Here is a 23,375-nt window from a genome sequence, read left to right on the forward strand (position 1 = left end):
GTTGCTGATTCTCAATCAGCTCCTCTGCACTACTACTGTCATCCACTGCCAGGCCAGTGAAATCAATGGGATATTAGAATCTACACTGGTACATTCAGGAGTATGTGCGCGTACCTGGTACATTTAGCAGCACAGCAGATGCATTCTACCTGAATGTATCTGGAATATTTAGCACCAATAAGGAAATCAGAGACGGATGTATCTTTTCCACTTGGGATAAAATTTTCAAAAGCACCTAAATGACTTCAGAGCCTATGTCTGACTGGCTTTCAGTGAAGTGTAGGCTCCTCGGGGCAGATTTCAAAAGGCATTTAAATTGGAGGTAGGTGCTTTTGAAAATCCTACCAGGCACCTATCTAGATTGTTAGGTGCCCAAATCCCTTTAAATATCTGGCTCTAACTGCCTAAGTCATTTTTGAAAATCAGATTTACGTGCTTATGAAAATATTACGTTTGGGATTTAGTCCTTCGTAAATCTTTTAAAAGATTGTTATGCATTTATACAGCACCTACCATCTGAGGATGTCAAGGAGTTTTACAAAAAGGAAATAAGTCTCATTGGTAGGTACTATTATTATTTTCATTTTCCAGGTGGGGAAACTGAATCACAAAGGAAAAAAGTAAGTGACTTGCCCAAGGTCACAGAGCAAACCAGTGTCAGGGGCAGGTACAGATCCCAGGAGGTCTGATTCCCAGTCCCTCACTCTCACCACTGGGCAACACTTCTTACATTCTCCATAATTAATCAGCACTGTGAACCAATAAAAAGGGCCCATATAACTGAATAAAAGAGGGCACAGCTTGCAAGCACAGTGTATGTCTTTATTTGCATACACAATTACTGCAACTAGGCACACACACCGGGTAACTGTATGTGCAAAAGGGCATTTATATGCATGCAATAGCCTGATATTCATGTGCAACTGTGCATTCAAATGTGGGTACCCATTGGCACACACTTTTTTTTGATGATTTGTCCCTTAATTAAAACTAAATTCATATCCCTGAAGCATCATTCAAAGACTTGCTCTAAATTTTTCAGTAGTAACAGCTGTGAACTCAAGAGACTCAGCGATTCTCAGATGCATCCAAATCTGGAGACAAATCCCCAGGGTTCTTACCCAGCTTTTATTCTGTCCCTACTAAGGCAAATCTCCCATTGACTCCAGAGGGAGTTTTGCCTGTGTAAGGACCTCAGGATCTGTCTCACTGAGCCTTCTGGAGGCGATTGCCTTTGGCAGCACTGAGCTCAATCCTCAGTGGTTCAGGCAGTTTGCTCCTTTGACAGTCCAAGGATTCTAGAGGCTGAAAAGCTGTGAGGTGAGGCTGTGGTCAAGGGGTCACTGAGGTCACGGTCAAGGGGTCACTGAGACTGCTATACTTTCCCTCTAGAAGCAAAATCAAAACAATCAGGCAGTAGGTGTAACATGCTCTATGAATGATTTTTTCCCTGGAGGAAACAGGGTGGGGGCATGAGGCTAGGGCTTTGAGTTTCCCTCTCCTGTCCATTCAGGGCTGTACAATTCAGGCTTTGTGGAGATACAGGGATGGATTCTGCTCTCGTTCCCAGCAAGGCAGTGTGAATCTGGAGAAGTAAATCCACTGACGCCAACAGAATGACTTTGGATTTACACTGGGAGCGGAATGTGGCCCACAGAAGAGAATTTGCCTGTGAATGGGGGACGGGCTCAGGATGAATACTAACCCAAATTAGCTTATCTCTGGATTCCTTTTGTGACGATAGAAGATTGTCATTCACTGTAAGCCCAGGATATATTCTGTGGGACAGTGTATGTGACTGTGCGCTACGCAGGCAAGATTATGAACACGATGTGATGGTTTGTTATTTTGGAAGTGACTTGCATCTCTTATTGAGTGGAGAGATGTGCCATGGATCCCTGACTGAAGGTTAATTTTAGAATCACAGGCTGTCTGGCTACCTTATTTCTAAGGTATCCATCACAGCAGTGACACACTAATTTATAGTCCTTGCACAGGCAAAACTCTCAGGGGTTAAAAACTGAACAAGAGCATCAAGATCCGACCCACAGACATTAGAGATAGAAAAGACTTTGTTGGGTTAAATGTTGTCAATCACTCCCTGTCAGTGCAGGATTGTTCCCTGGAGTGTATTGGCTGGTGTTTTGGCCTGTCTAATTTTAAATTCAACCTAGTTATTGTTGAAAAAGGTCCTTAGTATTTTTTTTAAAGAAAAGTGGAGTATCAGCTGGTTTGGGGAGCTGAATTCATTTGATGGCTCCGGCTGAGGGTGCGGGCTCTGGGGTGGGACTGGGGATATGGGGCTCAGGAACTCCCCCCAGATCTCTCTCCATGCAGCAGCACCTGGCTGGTGGGGAGAGGCGCCACTCCCTGCTGCAGCAGCTCCAGGGCTGGGGCTGCAGGATAGGCACCCCTCTCCTGGTCCTAGCAGGTCCAGGCCGGGGCTGGGTTCGGGCCGGGGGACGGGGACACGAGGCTGGGCTGTCCCAGCCATGACTGGGTCCAGGCTGGGCTGCCCTGGCCGCGGATGGGGCTGGGCTGGGTTGTGCCATCCTGGCTGAGGCCGTGGTGCCCCGGACTGTGGGAGGGGCTCCCCAGCCGCAGCAGGTCTGGGCTGCCCCGGCCGTGGCAGGTAGGGGGCTGGGCTAGGTTGAGGCCGGGCAAGGGGCGCCCCTCCTCTGGTCGCGGCCGGTCCCCAGGCAGATTCCCTGAGCACCTACGCGGCGCTAAATAGGCCGCTGCGCAGCTTACAGGGAACTTAGGTCTACACTAGAGACCTTCCAGTGGCACAGCTGTACTGATGCAGCTGTGCCGCTGTAAGATCTCTCATGTAGCCGCTCTATACTGATGGGAGAGTGCTCTCCCGTTGACATAATTAACTCCCCCCTCCCCCCAATGAGCGGCAGTAGCTATGCCAGCGAGAAAAGCTCTCCGACCAACTTAGCGCTGTGCACACTACCACTTATGCCGGAGAAACTTATGTCAATGAGGGGTGTGTTTTTTGCACATCCCTGAGTGACATAAGTTTTGCCGAAATAAGTGGTAGTGTAGACATGGCCTAAGTCCCTGTTTGCATTTATTTATTTTCCTTTTTAGAAATCTTCTCTCGTCCATAGAACCCTGCGCGGATACAAAATTTGTATCTGCATCCAATCCACGATCTGCAAAAATGGTCCAGGGATATAAAGTGAATTTCTGCAGATTTTCAGGACTCTACTCATTCAAACAGCAGTAACAACATTGTGTGATTTAGTGACTAGTCCCACACACAGAATAGCAAAGAGTCAAAGGATCAGATTTTCACAAGAACTCAGCATGTTGGGTGCTGAGAACTTTTAAGAATCTGGCCCAAAGTGAATGATTGACGAAAAAGCAAGGGCCGCAGATTTATACTGTTCATTTAACAATTACAAACTGCTAAGAGATTTGGAAAATCTGTTCACAGATGAGTCACAAGCAGAGAAGAAGGTTAAATCTGCAATGAATATTATTTTCAAAGAACAATTTGACTGGCTGTGACTCAACAGTTGCAGGAAGCTTTTCATACTGTTTTTATAAGGAAAGAACTGTATAGGATAAAGTTGCAATGTATCGGTCATATCTGCCTTCCTTCTTTAATGAATTACATGAGTTCCAGAGAGTTCCACAAAGGGAGGCAGGGTATGAAGGGACATGAATGGAAAGCAATCAGACCTCTGAGGTCAAGTCTGGAAGAGCGAATGGAAAGTCTAATATATGGCCGAGGTCCTTGTATAAAGGTAACAAGCAAGGGGAATCTCTGTCTGAATGAGCTTGAAAGAGGCTCAGAGTGCTAGCGCCAAAGAAATATTCAATTTAAAATGTAAAAGCTTAGCTTTGAGGTCCAATAAATTGATTGCTAAAGGCCAATTTTATTTAAATTAGCTTCAGTTTAAATTTCAGAAGCTTGACTACGCCAAGTCTGTTATTAGGAGCTGTAATTTGGATAAAGGCGATTTTCTGCACTCACCAGTGGCGCTCTAGCAAGTTAGCTGCCATTTCATTAATGTACCACAACAGCCTAGTAAAAGCTAAATGAATTGTAAGGTATTGTTACATTTATTTTATTGCTTAAATCCAGGCATCCCAAGGTGCGTGGAAATCAAGGCACTGCTCCAGGTTGCACGGTAATAAAGAACCAAGGGACAAAGCCTGCTAAAATAACCAGCAAAGCTGAACATGTACGGTGGAAGAACCCCACACACGAACAATTCTTTACTCTGTTACAAGATACACAGACACACAAAGCTGTGTCAACTGCAAGAAAACCGGAGATAAACTGATGAAAGGTGTTGGACTGACCGCCCTGGAAACTGAAGTCCTCTTTTTAGCTGTAGAACAGGTACAGCTCAGTGTTAGTTTCCCCCACAATGCCTGCTCCTCAGTCTAGAGGGACCACTTCCAGAATGGAGAGGGCAGACTAGACTCCATCTCAACAAAAATGTTTATGCCTTCTGCTGCAGCTGCTAACAAAGGTGCTAGTTGGGGCCAACAGGTTATGTAATGGTGACACTTATCTACTAGAAGCAGGACTGAGACCACAGAACCACTTTTCACAGCTCACTGAATAGCCTCTCAATGTAACCACTTTCAGTCACTACCTGGAGACACCACGTGATCAAGCACACATATGGGAACTGGCAACTGCTCAGTTCTAAGCCTGGCTCTGCTACCAGCTCTCTGCATGCTCTTGGGTAAGTCACTTCACCAACCTTAGCGTCAGTTTCCCCATTTGCGAAGAGAGGGCAAGAATACTTACTTATCTACCTCACAGGGGTGTTAATCAGTGCTGCATAAATTCTAAGTATTCTTGCTACTAACTGGAGAGAGATTAAAATGGTGACCAGCTCTGTAACCCATCACCAATCCAGACAGAAGCATTTTCAGAACCTGTGAGCTTGCTAGTGTCTAGAAGTCATTACTCCTGTGCATTTACACACAGCTTTTTATTTCCAAATCTCAATGCTCTTTAAAAAGTGCAGGAACATTATCTTCATTTTACACAAGGGGAAACTGATGCACAGAGTGAGGAAGAGACTTTCTGAAGGCCACACAGCAAGTCAGTGACAGAGCCAGGAGCAGAGCCTCAGTCTCCTGAGTCCCAGCCCCACAGCTGACCCCATAAATATTCCAGTAAAGTATTCTAAAACCAATGGCATCTGATCAACACAGAAAATTTCTCCAGGAAAAGGCAGAAAATAACAACAATAATGCAGCCAACTTACAAAATCATATGAAATAACAAAGCCCAATGTGCCTTACATTCATCTTTAGTGAGTCCTCACAATCAGAGTAATTGGAGACACACATGTATTTCTCAGTGCACCAATAACACTTCCATTTGGTCGAGAGGCAACTGGTACATCTGAAATGCATAAAAAGCAGGTGCACTTAATTTTTAAAGCCCGTGCAGATTTCAGCCCCCTCTGCAGAGCCCAATGTCAGTGTCAGGTTATAGTTCTTCACATACATGTAGACTCTGTGTTCTCTGTTTTATGGTCCCTAGGACAAATCCATTCAGAGAAGGCTCTGGTCATTCTATCCCTCCTTTTATTGTCAGGGCTATGCTGAGGCCCAAAAGCTCTTGATGCTGTTCGCCTGATTCTGCATCAGGCTGGCCCTTGGTGGCGAATGACTTCTCCACAAACAGTTAAAGGTGTCAGTTCCATTAATTGGCTCACACAGTCAAAGCTTCTGGACCACAGAGTGACTTTAGGCAGCCAGTGAGTATTTGAGCCCCTCTCCCATTTTTAAAAATATGTCTTTTAGACCCTGTAAATTGTCCCATTAAGTCAGGTGATTCTAACTTTTCTGGTGGCTTTTTCAATGGCTTTGCGTAGAGGGTGTGGGACCCTACGCTGACTGGGTCATTGGGTCACATCATTATACCCTGTAAATATGCACAGAGTTCCATGGGTTGAAACCAGCACCAACAAACCCATTATATCCAATGAGAGATACATGGCTATTCCCAAGCAGTTCTGGAAATGCATGGGATGGGACTCAGCGTGTCAAATGCATGGATTATTTGTCTGACTGTTTCTGTTGTTTAACCCCCCTTAGAACCAGAAGACAAACATACCCAGCCTGAAGGCTTTCAGTAGAGAGTTGGGAGCCAAGTATACCTGGCTTCTCTTCAGTCCCCTCTTCTCCCTCTAGCCTGTCTGGCTCCCTGCTCCTAACTCCCTCCTCTCTCTCCAATGAGGTTCCTCTGGCTTTCTTAGTCCTCTTCTGGACCCTCCCACAACCACCGTAGCCCCGCCCCATCCAGCAGCCCACAGCCACATGCTGCTGGTCCATATCACTGCACAGAGCTGCTCTGGGCTCCAGGCCAGTTTGTTTGCACCCCAGACTTCACCTCCTGCTGTGATTCCCTCTCATACCCTGCTGGTTTCCAGCTTGAGGAAGTGGTCAGAAACTGGCAGTGGAATATGTCATGAGGTCAGCCACGAGATGATGGGCTTGTTTCTGGGGGATGTGGGGGAAGAAGGGGGTGATGATAGGGCCATTTGGGAATCTGAAGGCATGAGTACCGATCTGTCCTCACTTCCCTGCAGCCAGAAACCCTCCCTCTCCTTGGCACAGCAGCCTTTAGATACCTCCACTAAACCCTTGGAAACTGTCCAGTCCCTAAGGTACGACGCTTACAAGGTCTCCTGATACTATGGTGATGGATTCTCTATAAATACTATAGATTAGATTAAATGCAGTACACTGATTAGATATATTCGATGCACACACAGATTAGCATGCGAGTGCTAAAGAGTTGGAGATTAGCCAGCACCCTAAGGGTTAACACAAAAAACTTTCAAATAAAAATATTGTTCATGTTTTTAAAAAAAATAAAATAAAAAAAAGATAAGCCAGGCTCCATCGAAATGTCCAGATGGCTTGAGAGGCTGCTAGGACCTTCCTGTATAAATCCCTGGCAATCATCATTCTCAGTCCCGCCAAATCCTGCCCAGGACTCAAACAGTCCCGCTGGCAGGGAGGGCTGTTCCTGCTCAGTTAACCCCACAAGCAAGCACCCTCAGATGATGCACGCACACCATTTTGAATTGCTCAATTTACATCTGTTCCCTGGCACAAAGATTTGGAAGTTTCAATCACCAGGTTCTAAAGTGAGACACAGCAGAGCAAGCTACTGTTTGTCAACACCCTGCCTTCTCTCCCAACTCTGACCTCCCCCCAAACTGCTTTGGTTGCTGTAGTTTATGAAAGGTGAGATCACTTACGCTGTTTTGGGGTAAATATTTCCAGTTCTTTTGCAATCATAGATGGTGAAATTGGCCCAGACAATATTTTTGCCGTTGACCCGTATTGCAGTTTGAACAATCACATGGTCTGAAACAAGCAAGCCAAAGAATATTGGATCACAAGAGAGTTTCTATTTTTGCTCAATCTTAGAGGGCAAGCAAAACTTCTGAGTAAACAATATCCCAGCTGCTGAAATTTTTTCTCTGGGGTTTCCTCTGGGTTGCCTCTCAGAGTTCATATGTTTCTCCTCATTTAGCCCCCCTAACTTTAAATCCCTTCCCCCCAAAGTTAAATTAGTGTCTTTGCCTACACAAAGTGCTAAGTTGTATTTTTAAATTTGTTAATTAAATCAGGTCAGTCAATATGTTTTAAAACCTCAGTCATTTTCTCAGTGTGGACAAACCAACAGAGAATGGTGAAAAGTCCCATTTTTGGCTACCAACATTTGTAAACTACATTTCTCCTGCTGTTTGCTTAATTACTTAATTTTTTGAAATCTTATGATAAACACCCCTGGGATGAGACTCAAAGCCTCTTCCAAGAAGTGCATAAAAAATCAAAAGATAGGCTTCCAGAAATTGGCTTGGACATTACCATAAACAATAATACAAAGCAGTTCAATCACTACCATTCTTCCTACAGCTGGGGAGAATATCAATGACATCTTTTAAAACTGCCTAATATGAGTGGGATTTTCAAAAGTGCTCAGAGTGTTGGCCTAACTTTGCTCCCATTGAAGTCAATGATTAAACTTCAGTGGAGCAGTTAGACCAATGGTGAAAGCTTGTGAAAATCCCACCCTGAAGTCTAGAATGTTTAGGTCAAAATTTTCAAAATTGGCTACAGATTCTGGATGCCTCACTGTACCCAGCATGAAACAATTTGGGCCTGATTTCCAAAGGCGTTGGGCGCCCACCTCCCCTGACTTCAAGTGGGACTGCAAATGTGCAGTGTCTATGAACGTCAGGTCCCAGGTATCTCATGCTGAGCATCCAATTTTGGAAGCATCCAAAGTTTGTGGGCAGGTTTGAAGATTTCAGTCTCAGTATTTTGGAAAGAGCAGCATGCAGATGGTATTAGTGTTCCTGAGCTGTCTCAGACCACACTTCACTTTTTCTTCTGGATTTTTTTTTCTGAAATGTATTTTTGAAAGGAAAGTAAAATAGTAATAATTAGAAATACCAATAATGCTATTAGTTATAAAGAGCTTAAACTTGTAGATTTCAGTACTTATTAAAAGAAAATTTAAAAACAAATTTTATCTAGACAACGTAAGCAAAACCCAATAAGTTACATACCTGAGCTGGTTTTTCAATTCCACCAGTAATAATAGATGGATTCGAAAATACTGATTGACAACTCATGTTAGGACGGTAAAAAGATTTCAGGAACTTCCAGCAATGATTATAATGTGACATTTCATATACTAGAGAAGCTGTGCAGCTGTCCTTTTTTCCAATGTTTTCTATAAATAGTATTATTTGCAAAAAAATAACCTTTAACCCCAGAATCAACACAACAATGAAGAAAATTAATTCCATAAAAGAGGTTTTGGAACGTACACTGAGCCCATTTTCCATTACATACCTTGATTGGGTGGGAACGCGGGATATTTCTCTCTTGGAAGAAAATTACAATAAATAAAATAGTTTACATCATTTCCGGGGACTTTGGCGACAGTGTAGATATTATTTCCATAATCACAAGACATCTCCATTCCACTGAGGCTCGGGATGTTCCCATTTATTTGGATTATCATGGCCTTAAATTTGGACAAAAAGTTCAATTATTGCTATAGAAAGTGATTGACAGAGTTGGACAAGGTGATTGAAGCATATAGACTAACCAGTTCAGCAAACATGTCCACTGACAGCTGATTTTTTCAATATCTATTTTGTCATATGCGTCATATGGTGTACAAGAAATTGCTACAGTAATACACCTTTATCACTATAGAGTTCCATTGTTTCCGTAAGTGAATACATAGGGTATGTTCATAGTTTGACACTCAGAACTAGCCATGTGCTTTATTCAGATGGTCATCCAAACACAAAGCCAAGGTAGGAGCCCCACTACACATATCTGAACTGCTCCCTTCCATCCGGAATGTGCCACCTAGCCCATTCCACCCTAAGCACCTTACTGGTTCTATCCCCACCTTGTCTTGGAGCACACCTCTTCCCTTTACAGCAGCAGCTTGTTGTGGAACTTCAAATACCACCAGGGTGGGATTATGCCCATGAAACAACAGAGGAGAGTGGGGCAAACCAACTCTGGATCTGAAATTCTTGAACTTTGGGGAAATTCTAGTCTATAGCCAAACCTTCAGGCTGATGACTTCAGGCCCATAGTGAGAAGACCCTTTTGCCCCAATAATAAGTTCATGTGATCTTGATGCCCTCCGCGCCGCCTGGGAGAGAGGAGCCTCTCAGGAGCTCAAGGAAAGGGGGCAGGGTAGCTGCTCTAACTTACTGAAGTGTATATGAAAAAGGCCATTCGGGTTGAAGGGCTATTGGTGATTGGTGGAGAAAATATTGCTCTGCACTCCTCCAAAGGGAACTTCAAATGCATTTTTGGTGGTTTATTTTTTGCTGTGAAACTTTTTGCCTAAGCAGCTGCAGGAATTGAAAGTTTTGAAGTACGGGCTTTTGTTTTGTACATTATCTTAAAATAAGACCCCAAAGGCTAAGTTCTCTGCAGTTGTGACTCCATGGCACAGTCAATAGGATTATGCCAGAAGATCATTTCGCCCCAAGCCTCTGCTTCAAAAGAGCCAAATGAGAGTTTTCTGTGGCTTTGTGGCTAGGACAGTGTGTCCCAGCTCTGCCAGACCCAGACCCTGAACTGAACATCTCCCATGAGCTCTGGGGAAGTCTGGAGATGCATCCAAACTCTGAGCCTCTCACTGATCTCTAAACTTAATTAAAATACAAGTTTGCTGCTGATTCAGCACTGTGATGAAAACTAAGTACATAGTCAGTGACCCTCTTCTAACCCAGCTGTTTCCAGGCAGTGAGAAGCAGTACCAGGTATGGTGACTGGTACGCTGGGTTCCCTCTCCCCACCTGTGCTGGGCACTGGTTCATTTTGTTGCCTGCTTCCCACTCAGTAGCTCATTCCAACACTCTGGAGCTGATCAAAGTCTTTTAGATTAAAAAGATTTATTTGGGTGGAAAATTCCCTTTTTTCAAAACCAAAACTTTTTCCATAAAACCAATGACATTATCAAAAAGTTTAGCAAATTTTTTCATTTACCTGAAACTTGGTTTTTGGTAAAGAAACCATTTTGTTACGAATTTCAAAAATAGTTGATTTTGATATAAATGTTGATTAAAAAATTATAAAAATTTTCATGAAAAACAGATGAATTAATTTAGAACCCCAGGAAAGGGAACAACTTCAAAATTTTAATTTTTCCCCCCATTTTCTCCCCCACTGTTTTTCCCATTTTTTTAATGGGTGAAATTTTCAAAAGCATTCAAGTGACTTAGGAGACTAAGTCCCATTTTCAGAAGTGACATAAAGGCATGTCAGAGCCCAAGCCCTATTGATTTTCAATGAGACTTCGGCTCCTAAGTGCCTATGTCACTTTTGAAAATGGGACTTCCGTGCTTTTGAAAATTTTGCCACAGCTCTGTAATACACAGTGGTGCTTGGGCTGCTCCAATGACCAGTTTCACCGCTGAATGGGAAGCAGTGAACAGTAGCTGGTACCAGCTAGGACATATGAGGTGGGAGTCTGCCAAACTGGTATTATTGCCCCCAAAATGTTTGGAACCATTATCCTAGCTAGAGCAATGACATCTGTGGGCACCGAGAACAGATGGTGACCTGTGGCCATCGCACTTCATTAACCTGTATCCACATTAGATGTACCTTGTTGTCACTGTCAATATTAATTTCCGATGGCATGATTGTCATTGAAGGACACTGCTGCACTCCTTCACTGGCACTCGTCCAGAAATTTGGCTCAGTGGAATTAACGCATTCGTGCTGCAGAGAACACCTGAAACAAACAGAGGCACAACTGATGGTGAGATGCCTATCGAAATATTGTTAAAACTGTTGTGACAATTACAAAGAAGGTCCTGTACAAATCTGTAGACTTCCTCCCATTTCTCCAACTTCTGTGTTTCAGACTATTGTGCTACTGCTAATAGTTAATGGGTACAGTTGTCACGATATTGGCAGATGTTGGCTCTGGGAAGAAGGATAAAGGAGTTGGAGGCGCAAGTGGTGTTCTCGTCCATCCTCCCCGTGGAAGGAAAAGGCCTGGGTAGGGACCGTCGAATCGTGGAAGTCAACGAATGGCTACGCAGGTGGTGTCGGAGAGAAGGCTTTGGATTCTTTGACCATGGGATGGTGTTCCATGAAGGAGGAGTGCTGGGCAGAGACAGGCTCCACCTTACGAAGAGAGGGAAGAGCATCTTTGCAAGCAGGCTGGCTAACCTAGTGAGGAGGGCTTTAAACTAGGTTCACCGGGGGAAGGAGACCAAAGCCCTGAGGTAAGTGGGAAAGCGGGATACCGGGAGGAAGCACAGGCAGGAATGTCTGTGAGGGGAAGGCTCCTGCCTCATACTGGGAATGAGGGGCGATCAACAGGTTATCTCAAGTGCTTATATACAAATGCACAAAGCCTTGGAAACAAGCAGGGAGAACTGGAGGTCCTGGTGATGTCAAGGAACTATGACGTGATTGGAATAACAGAGACTTGGTGGGATAACTCACATGACTGGAGTACAGTCATGGATGGTTATAAACTGTTCAGGAAGGACAGGCAGGGCAGAAAAGGTGGGGGAGTAGCACTGTATGTAAGGCAGCAGTATGACTGCTCAGAGCTCCGGTACGAAACTGTGGAAAAACCTGAGTGTCTCTGGATTAAGTTTAGAAGTGTGTGCAACAAGAGTGATGTCGTGGTGGGAGTCTGCTATAGACCACCGGACCAGGGGGATGAGGTGGATGAGGCTTTCTTCCGGCAACTCACGGAAGCTACTAGATCGCATGCCCTGATTCTCATGGGTGACTTTAATTTTCCTGATATCTGCTGGGAGAGCAATACAGCGGTGCATAGACAATCCAGGAAGTTTTTGGAAAGCGTAGGGGACAATTTCCTGGTGCAAGTGCTAGGGGAGCCAACTAGGGGGGGTGCCTTTTCTTGACCTGCTGCTCACAAACCGGGTAGAATTAGTGGGGGAAGCAAAAGTGGATGGGAATCTGGGAGGCAGTGACCATGAGTTGGTTGAGTTCAGGATCCTGACGCAGGGAAGAAAGGTAAGCAGCAGGATACGGACCCTGGACTTCAGGAAAGCAGACTTCGACTCCCTCAAGGAACAGATGGCCAGGATCCCCTGGGGGACTAACATGAAGGGGAAGGGAGTCCAGGAGAGCTGGCTGTATTTCAAGGAATCCCTGTTGAGGTTACAGGGACAAACCATCCCGATGAGTCGAAAGAATAGTAAATATGGCAGGCGACCAGCTTGGCTTAATGGTGAAATCCTAGCGGATCTTAAACATAAAAAAGAAGCTTACAAGAAGTGGAAGGTTGGACATATGACCAGGGAAGAGTATAAAAATATTGCTCGGGCATGTAGGAAAGATATCAGGAGGGCCAAATCGCACCTGGAGCTGCAGCTAGCAAGAGATGTCAAGAGTAACAAGAAGGGTTTCTTCAGGTATGTTGGCAACAAGAAGAAAGCCAAGGAAAGTGTGGGCCCCTTACTGAATGAGGGAGGCAACCTAGTGACAGAGGATGTGGAAAAAGCTAATGTACTCAATGCTTTTTTTGCCTCTGTTTTCACTAACAAGGTCAGCTCCCAGACTGCTGCGCTGGGCATCACAGAATGGGGAAGAGATGGCCAGCCCTCTGTGGAGATAGAGGTGGTTAGGGACTATTTAGAAAAGCTGGACGTGCACAAGTCCATGGGGCCGGACGAGTTGCATCCGAGAGTGCTGAAGGAGTTGGCGGCTGTGATTGCAGAGCCCTTGGCCATTATCTTTGAAAACTCGTGGCGAACGGGGGAAGTCCCGGATGACTGGAAAAAGGCTAATGTAGTGCCAATCTTTAAAAAAGGGAAGAAGGAGGATCCTGGGAACTACAGGCCAGTCAGCCTCATCTCAGTCCCTGGAAAAATCATGGAGCAGGTCCTCAAAGAATCAATCCTGAAGCACTTACATGAGAGGAAAGTGATCAGGAACAGTCAGCATGGATTCACCAAGGGAAGGTCATGCCTGACTAATCTAATCGCCTTTTATGATGAGATTACTGGTTCTGTGGATGAAGGGAAAGCAGTGGATGTATTGTTTCTTGACTTTAGCAAAGCTTTTGACACGGTCTCCCACAGTATTCTTGTCAGCAAGTTAAGGAAGTATGGGCTGGATGAATGCACTATACGGTGGGTAGAAAGCTGGCTAGATTGTCGGGCTCAACGGGTAGTGATCAATGGCTCCATGTCTAGTTGGCAGCCGGTGTCAAGTGGAGTGCCCCAGGGGTCGGTCCTGGGGCCGGTTTTGTTCAATATCTTCATAAATGATCTGGAGGATGGTGTGGATTGCACTCTCAGCAAATTTGCGGATGATACTAAACTGGGAGGAGTGGTAGATACGCTGGAGGGGAGGGATAGGATACAGAAGGACCTAGACAAATTGGAGGATTGGGCCAAAAGAAATCTGATGAGGTTTAATAAGGATAAGTGCAGGGTCCTGCACTTAGGATGGAAGAATCCAATGCACCGCTACAGACTAGGGACCGAATGGCTAGGCAGCAGTTCTGCGGAAAAGGACCTAGGGGTGACAGTGGACGAGAAGCTGGATATGAGTCAGCAGTGTGCCCTTGTTGCCAAGAAGGCCAATGGCATTTTGGGGTGTATAAGTAGGGGCATTGCCAGCAGATCGAGGGACGTGATCGTTCCCCTCTATTCGACACTAGTGAGGCCTCATCTGGAGTACTGTGTCCAGTTTTGGGCCCCACACTACAAGAAGGATGTGGATAAATTGGAGAGAGTCCAGCGAAGGGCAACAAAAATGATTAGGGGTCTAGAGCATATGACTTATGAGGAGAGGCTGAGGGAGCTGGGATTGTTTAGTCTGCAGAAGAGAAGAATGAGGGGGGATTTGATAGCTGCTTTCAACTACCTGAAAGGGGGTTCCAAAGAGGATGGCTCTAGACTGTTCTCAATGGTAGCAGATGACAGAACGAGGAGTAATGGTCTCAAGTTGCAATGGGGGAGGTTTAGATTGGATATTAGGAAAAACTTTTTCACTAAGAGGGTGGTGAAACACTGGAATGCGTTACCTAGGGAGGTGGTAGAATCTCCTTCCTTAGAGGTTTTTAAGGTCAGGCTTGACACAGCCCTGGCTGGGATGATTTAACTGGGACTTGGTCCTGCTTCGAGCAGGGGGTTGGACTAGATGACCTTCTGGGGTCCCTTCCAACCCTGATATTCTATGATTCTATGATTCTATGATATCAGCACACCACTCCTGTTAGCATCAATGGGAAATATGTGTATGTGATGGGGAGATATTAGACCGCAATGACTGAGTGCAGAACACGAGAGAAATAGCTGTATATGTACATGTATGTTTGGCCAAAAATCCTGGACCTGATTTGGGAAGACAGAGTCTAATTTTGCGGCCTGATTTCTGGGAATGCGTTGAATTGTGCCCACAAGTAACTGCAGCTGCCAATGACGGGACTCTGCTTCCTAACTAGCTGTTTGCACTCACAGTCAAGTGATTAGATTGCTAACACCTCTTTTTTGCATTCACAATTAGCTATTGTCATAAAAAATGCAGATGCAATTAAGTGTAAGCAAAAAAGTACACTCTCAAAACTTGAGACTGGATTGAGGCATCTTTAAAAGGATTGCCCTGTATTTGGTAAAAACTGGGAAAGATCAGGCAAAGGTTGTAAGCTAGAATGGCTGTGCAGCAAAACAGCAATCTGCTGAAACGCTGAGGAAGAGGTCCAAAGACAATCACCCAGGAGAAGATACAAGAAGTTCTACCTGGTCTCCATTGTACACCATCCACAATAAGCATCAGCTGCAGCCAAGCACTCCGTACATGTTGCATACTGGTCACAGGCAGCCACCTTCACACGGATCATCTGTGCAACAAGCAAAACCCAAGGTCACTATCATTCCCAGGTATCCAAACATTTTCAGATGCCACAAAAAAACCCCCCAAACTCTCTGGTGTATGTGCACTTCTTGACAACGGAAAGGAAACTTGTAGTTGACACTAATGAGGTGTTGATGAGACTCACACGTGGTGAACCACTTTGAATAATAGACTAGATAATGTATTAGGAAATGTACTAAGGGGGAACAATCCTGCCCTGGCAGGGGCATGGGTTAGACTTTTCCATCACTCCAATTTATGGTTCTGTGAGCAATGGGAGCACTATGTGCAAGCAGAGACTATATGTCTCTGTTTCTTGTTAGCCAGCATCTTCGACATAACTGCAAGATGAGGGACAGCAATATTATTAAAATATAAAACCCTTTTGATGGTTTAGATGGGACCAGTTTTTGTCACCATTTCACCACACATTACTTGGGTCACGATCAGTGTGAGAATCTCAAGATTTCATACTTGCCAGACCCCTTCTAGAAGAGAGTGAACAATGTTTGTCTATTTATGAAATGACCAGAATTTACCTAGGAATACAAAACCATTCACATGTAGGGAAATATGATTCCTGGGATAGCAAGTAGGTCAGCAGTACCTCTGGTGAGTTGCTCTGTAAGAACCACTTGGAAGGGGAGAATGCAGTCACTTGTATGCTTTCTTTCCTAGATTTTTAAACACGTGGAAAAGAAGACTGAGTGGAACTTGATAATTTAGAGTCTGACAATGCAAGGTGGTGAGAGCCCTCAGTTCCCAAAAGGTACTCAGCATCTCAAACAACCAGTCATCTGAGCCAGTTTCTTCTCAAACACATGCTGTGCACAGTTTCCACACATGCTTGTCAAGATTCCCAAAATGTAAATTCCATTGGCAAAAGGAACTGATCTGGCCTAATTTAAAGGAAAGGGCCAAACTATCTGATCTGAAGTGCTGCACATGAGGTTTTAGTCCGCCCAGGATAAAGTTCATAGCAGGTATCTTTTTGTGCTCCTAAGTGTTTGTGAGGCATCTAAGGGGTCTGAGATATTAGCTAGACAGGCACCCTGGGAGAGTTCCATAAAATGATAATGGCCAGTCTGCAGGGAATTACAGCTGGAAAATATAAATACAACATACAAAAGTAGTGGTTGTGTGTCTGTTTCAACAAATTAAAATATAATTCAGGACAGACCACCAGGGCTTGGAGCAAGAACTGAACTCTATTCCTCCTCAGTTGTTCACTTAACAGAAGGCAAGGAGAGACCATTTGTTTCTTCCTGCTATGGAATTTTCAGGCCTCTCCAAAGACAGAGCCTTCCATGCTGCATAGTGCCCTCCTATGAGATGAGGTGTGTGAATTTGTAGGTATAGTGAAACCTGCGCTGAGGACCAGCTCTAAAAGGCAAACCTTTTGCTTGAGTGACCCTTTAAAAGTATCCCCAACATTTCCATTACAATGTTATCCAAATTTCAGATAAAGACCAACATCTACTTATTTTTGCCAGCCCTGTAGGAAATTGCTTAAGGCATGTTTCACCGTAGCTTTCACCTTTAGTTGCACAGAGATGGGTGAACCAGTTCAGATAACAGGAATCAACCTGAACCCTGGCCCCAAACTCCAAATACTCATTATGAGGTTTGAAAAAGTTTGGGTAACTTTTTATTCATTTTCACTAAAAGTGAAGCTGACATGAATCATGCATCCAACCCCGCTGAAACTTGGGAAAGTTCAGATCCAGAACTAAACTTTGCAGTGGGTCTGGTCTCAGTAATGGGTCAACACAAACCTCCAAATCCAAATACCCTCAAATTTGGTGACATTTGGATCTGAACTTTGAGGCTATGACCTATCTCTAGTTTTTATGTCCCTCTGCATTTCCAAGTTCTGTTCAGAAGTGCCAGTACCAAAACTTTAGACAGAGGGCTATTCTCACAATATTTCTAGCCTGGCCAGAAGGAAATGGTACCAGAAATCTTGCAAAGAAGTTTGTTCCTGTGTGACTTCCAGCCTAGCTATGTAGACCCAAAAGGTATGGATGGTTCTGAAAAGGTTTGATCTAAACTTTGGAGTGATTCCTAACCTTTACAAGTCTGTGCATTACTGGTATTAAAATAATATTTCTCCTCCTCTTTTCCCTAAGCCAATGCTGTTTGCAAATATCAGACTAATGCACTTTGCCAAATGTATGGAGAACAGAAGTCCTACCTGATAGGATGTCATGAGATAGAGGTAGCTGGAATCAGAAGGATCAAACTGCATGATAGGATGAACGGATTCTCCATAAGCCACTGAAACTGACTTCCTGCTAATAATCTTCATGTCACTGTTCAGATTAATCTATAGTGAGAAAGAACCATCTGTTGAGATCAAACATTGTTATGGGAGAGATGTTTTTCTCACTCTTTTTATAAACTCAGAAGTAAAATGGTAACTAATAATGCCTTATATTTTAACATCAGCTTTTATCCCAAAGTGCTCCATAAACTGCACAAACACAGCACCACTAAAATGCAGCCACTGCTGGGGTGGAGGGAAGCAACTCTGCTTGCAACACAGAACACTTGTGAGGGAAGGGAAATACTAGTTGGTGAAGGGCAAACCCTGTCTCTAATGGGAAATGCTATGGATCTTTTGACAGGATCTCCATTTTTAATGTCTCAGGCCAAAGACTCCTACTTAGCAAGCTGCATGGAACTCCCTTTTTATGCCATGAAAGGGTGAAGATCCTGCCACGGCAATGACTTATAGGGCCTAATTCCGATCTCACACTGGTGTTATGTCAGTCTAATTCAGAACATCTCAGTGGAGTTACTCCTGATTTAAACTAGCATAAATGAAATAAAAATTAGGTCTTCAGACATATACAGGCAAATTAATTGTTATTATTATCATCGTCATCATATTGGAAAATTATTTTATTTCCAAATCTTTATTAAAACAGTTATGCTCAGAAAAGTGTTATTTGTATGACAGCAGCATTCAGAGGCCCAACTCAGGTTGAGGCCCCATTGTGCTAGGCACTATAGATATACTTTGCAAGCTACTAACTAAATAGATAAGAAACATGGAAGAGAAGAAATATTATCATCTCCATTTTACACATGGGTTGAGAAAGATTAAGGACTTCCTGAAGTCACACTAGAATTCTACAGATAGGAACTTAACCCAGATATCCTGACTCTCAGTTCGGTGCCTTAACCACAAGACCATCCTTCCTCTCTTCCAGCTAGTTTTCCCCCTGCCCCTACAAGCTGGGCTCTTCCTAGTGTTTTTCTTCACAAGACATCTCTTTCTGTGGGTCCTGGTGCCTCAGAGGCCTTGCTACACTAGCCTTTTTGCCCTTAAAAAATTCCCATCATTGCTACGCACTGCTGTAGCTCCACCAATGAAAGCAGTGGCAGGAGCCTTAGTACAGACAAGGCTGCTAACAGTGTTACCATTGTGTAACCCTCAGAGCAGGGCTGGGTGACATGGTGGTAATAATGCTGATAGACAGCAGTCTAGTTAGCCAGTCTAGAGCTTCCCCTATTGCAGCTATACTGGTGTTTGCAACTGAGGGAAATTTTGAGGGAAAGGGATAGTGTAGATACAGCCATGGGGAGCTCTTATGCTTTTGGACTGGAGCTGACTAGACCTAACCTGGTCTAACTTCTGAGTAATTCAGCAAAAATACCTCTGCAGCTGTGTACTGGGTTCCAGCACCTGACATCAGGATGACTCAGCAGAAAATCCCTGTATCCCCAGGGAGGGTGCTAGGCTCTGCCATACTTTTACACTACACTGTAAGCTTAGCAGCTTTGAAAGCGTTATTTAACAACTCTCGATTGTGGCGCAGATAATGGCCCCTATGATATGCCATTCTGCAGTATGTTTGATTCCCCATGTGACTGGCAGCCATCATTGCTGCTGGGGGAGCTGGTCAAACACGACTTCTGCCCTCCTGCCATCTTTTCTTGGACAGCAAAGATCTGAATTATAACCCACACAAAGTATTCTGTATGCCATGCCAAGTAACAAAGAGCCCTGAAGGTAAAAAGGCTTCTGGTTACGCAGCTGTGTTGCAGAATTAAATTATAGCTATCCGAGCAAATTATCCCAGTCAAGGGTAGTCAGGAGCCTCTGTCTAATGGACGTTCAGCAGATAAGGCTGCTTTCTCTGATACGATAATGGAAGCAGAACTGTTAATACTGTGTGAACGGGAGCTGCATGTGGGATGTGTCTTCACCCTTGGCCCTGTGCACCTGGCTATGACGTCAATTGCCTATCACCCTGTTGGATTACCTCCCCCTCTAGGCAAAAAAGAAACCAGAGAGCTTCTTTGAGATCTTTCCCACTTTTCTGCCAGGAGCACTTGGAAGCAATGAGAGAAATTGGATTCATTTTCTCTTCTCCAAGTATTTTGATCCAATATTCCAAATTATGTACTATTAGCTCCAGGCTGAGATAAAGCAGATTCCAGCCATGTCTCTCCTAGATGGTCTTTTTCTACTCTGTGGGCTTACTGATGCAGGGACTTTAGTGGACTGCTGTGATTGGCTGGAACGTAAACCTTCCTTTGGCAAACTCTAAGCATTGAGGTTATTGAAACCTTGGCCCTGCACCTTGGCTCTTGACTGAGGCTAGTGCATTGCCCTACATTGCCTTCAGTGCATTGTTTCAACAGAGATACAATATTATATGCATGGATTCAGACCTGCTTCAGAGTTTAGCATTGGGGAATGATCACTCAGTGATTCTTCAGTCTATAAGGAGCTTTTAAAAACCAACAAATCAAGGGAAGAAATTATTAGAGGACACTGCTAATAAAAAAATGCTATAAAATAGCATTTCAACTGAGGTCTTTTATTTCTACAGTATATTAAATACAACACAATCACATTGTAGCCTTAAATACTGATTAACAGATACCAATTACCAGGCAGCGTATATCATTGTATAGATTAAAGTAATATCCAGTTAATTATTTATTGCAGAATGAAAGCCTGTGCTCAGAGCGAGCTTGTCAAATGTATTTTTTTTTCTATTACTGTGAATACAGTAATGGATAAATGGGCTGTACTGAAAGTCCTAAAGACTGAACTCTTTATTCTGAGTGCAGTTACCGCGTGGGCAGCACCAGAGCACACTTCCTTCATATTGCCGTGTGAACGTGCCTCAGCCCTGCATGGGAAGGGCCACATCTCAGGGTTTAGTAGTTGTTTCTCTCTGCTGAGGCTGCCAACAAAGGTGCCATGTGATAGTGGTTTATGTGAGGTGGACACCTCTCTACTGCAAACTGGACTGGGAGTGACAACTGATTTCACACAGGCCACCAAACAGTTCTGAGATGATCAACAATAACAACACTTTTCTAGTGCCTTTCACCCAGGGATCACAATTTGCCCACATCACCTGAATCTCCCGATTTACCTACAGCCACCTCTGGGGTGGAATATATCAGCTAGTTAACAGCGCACAGTGATGTGATGTAACATTTGTAGGGTGGGAAGAAAATGCAATGTATTCAGCTCGAAACTGCCAGGGGAATTTATGTAGGCAGAGTGCAAGTTCAAGTTGGCATTTAACCAGGACACAAGTAGTAACAACCCTATTCTTATGAAAAATGTCATGAGATATTTAATGACCACAAGAAGTCAAAAACTCCGTTTTATGCCTCATCTGAGAGAAGACACGTCCAGTAGCACACTGCCCCATACTATTATCTGGGGTGAACACTAAAACCACTTCCAGCTGCATCTAGGAGCAACCTGGTAGTCACCCATCCAAGAAATGAGCCAAACCACCCCTGCTTATTTTGGGAGACCTGCAGAACTACACACTGTGAGGTGGTACAGACACAGCTTTCAGATACTGCCATCCTGAGTACTATACAAACCAATGATCCGAGAGGTGAAAGGCTCCAAACCCCACCACCCATCCCTGACCCGTCAACTCCCTTAAGTGCTTCATTTTTATCTCTCTAGTAACATGCTAATTTTACCTTCAGGAGTCTTCCATTTGCTGTGCCCAGAAACACAACAGTGTAATTATTGACACTGGAAACGGCCACCGAAGTGAGGCCCTGGTATTTGAACATTGGTGTTGCCTTTATAGGTTGCAGGATGGCCAAAGGGTGTTGGAGATGGGCTGCTCCACAGTCTAATTGCTCTGGCTGCAGCTGCAAAGAAACATTCATGTCAAAACGTGGCAACAAAATAAAACACTTCTCACTGAGACTATACCCTTTGAACAAAACAACGCATTGAGGGTTCTATGCCATACACAGGGAAACCTTACCATTGGGTATTAAATAAGAAATATTAGTCAGTAGTTACAATTGAGAAAATGGCTGTAATAGTGGCACCTTCTTACTCATGAGATCTGCTCTCTGCGGCCAAATCCTGAACCAGTGCACAGGCTCAAGAAAGAGAGCTTTGTGCTACAGGGCTTCATAGGGGCTGAGGAAGAGAATCCTTCTGCCCATACTGCAGGGCACCAACAGAGTCACTTGTAGATCACCACTACAGCCTCAGGTCTCCACAAGTGTCTAAGGCCTCTGCATTTCTTACATCCACTTGTCGGAGCCTTATTCCTGAACCTTATATGCAATTCCCTGTGGTAATAATGTGGAGAGAACCCCATGGCACTCAGGAGAGCAGAGTTCCCTGTCCAGCCTCTGCATGATTGGGATGTCAGTTCCACGGCCTTTGAGAGCTCTCTCATCCCTCCTGCAGCTCACAGGATTTGTCCCTGAGGATATGTCTACACTACAGTGTAAACCCAGGGTTAGCAGAACTCAAGTTACCAGACCCAAGGTTTGTTAATACAGGGCTTGAGCGTCTATACTCATACCCTACCAACACTACAAAAAGAAGGATTCTAGGTAGACTCCTCCTGAAGGTCGAGACAGCAGACTGGACTTCTACGTAGATTGCTTCCGCCGACGTGCACGGGCTGAAATTGTGGAAAAGCAGCATCACTTGCCCCACAACCTCAGCCGTGCAGAACACAATGCCATCCACAGCCTCAGAAACAACTCTGACATCATAATCAAAAAGGCTGACAAAGGAGGTGCTGTTGTCATCATGAATAGGTCGGAATACGAACAAGAGGCTGCTCGGCAGCTCTCCAACACCACTTTCTACAAGCCATTACCCTCTGATCCCACTGAGAGTTACCAAAAGAAACTACACCATTTGCTCAAGAAACTCCCTGAAAAAGCACAAGATCAAATCCGCACAGACACACCCCTGGAACCCTGACCTGGGATATTCTATCTACTACCCAAGATCCATAAACCTGGAAATCCTGGGTGCGCCATCATCTCAGGCATTGGCACCCTGACAGCAGGATTGTCTGGCTATATAGACTCCCTCCTCAGGCCCTACGCTACCAGCACTCCCAGCTACCTTCGAGACACCACTGACTTCCTGAAGAAACTACAATCCATCGGTGATCTTCCTGATAACACCATCCTGGCCACTATGGATGTAGAAGCCCTCTACACCAACATTCCACACAAAGATGGACTACAAGCCGTCAAGAACACTATCCCCGATAATGTCACGGCTAACCTGATGGCTGAACTTTGTGACTTTGTCCTCACCCATAACTATTTTACATTTGGGGACAATGTATACCTTCAAGTCAGCGGCACTGCTATGGGTACCCGCATGGCCCCACAGTATGCCAACATTTTTATGGCTGATTTAGAACAACGCTTCCTCAGCTCTCGTCCCCTAACGCCCCTACTCTACTTGTGCTATATTGATGACATCTTCATCATCTGGACCCATGGAAAAGAAGCCCTTGAGGAAATCCACCATGATTTCAACAATTTCCATCCCACCATCAACCTCAGCCTGGTCCAGTCCACACAAGAGATCCACTTCCTGGACACTACAGTGCTAATAAACGATGGTCACATAAACACCACCCTATACCGGAAACCTACTGACCGCTATTCCTACCTACATGCCTCCAGCTTTCACCCCGACCACACCACACGAT

General features: G+C 44.5%; 1 protein-coding gene across 2 annotated transcripts in view; it reads right to left on the reverse strand.

Moving 5' to 3' along the window:
- PLXND1 (plexin D1) overlaps positions 1 to 23,375 on the reverse strand; it is a 129,423-nt gene that overhangs the window by 72,114 nt on the left and 33,934 nt on the right. For both annotated transcript variants that reach the window (XM_037904168.2, XM_037904169.2), the window contains exons 2-8: positions 21,367 to 21,543; positions 17,591 to 17,722; positions 15,282 to 15,382; positions 11,152 to 11,281; positions 8,863 to 9,037; positions 7,254 to 7,362; positions 5,281 to 5,383 (exon numbers count right to left, since the gene is read on the reverse strand). In XM_037904168.2, the coding sequence (XP_037760096.1) occupies positions 5,281 to 5,383; positions 7,254 to 7,362; positions 8,863 to 9,037; positions 11,152 to 11,281; positions 15,282 to 15,382; positions 17,591 to 17,722; positions 21,367 to 21,543 (927 nt within the window). The remainder of the gene's footprint in view (positions 1 to 5,280; positions 5,384 to 7,253; positions 7,363 to 8,862; positions 9,038 to 11,151; positions 11,282 to 15,281; positions 15,383 to 17,590; positions 17,723 to 21,366; positions 21,544 to 23,375) is intronic.

Source organism: Chelonia mydas, chromosome 7 (genome assembly GCF_015237465.2).
Source record: "Chelonia mydas isolate rCheMyd1 chromosome 7, rCheMyd1.pri.v2, whole genome shotgun sequence".
NCBI classification, from domain to species: Eukaryota; Metazoa; Chordata; order Testudines; family Cheloniidae; genus Chelonia; species Chelonia mydas.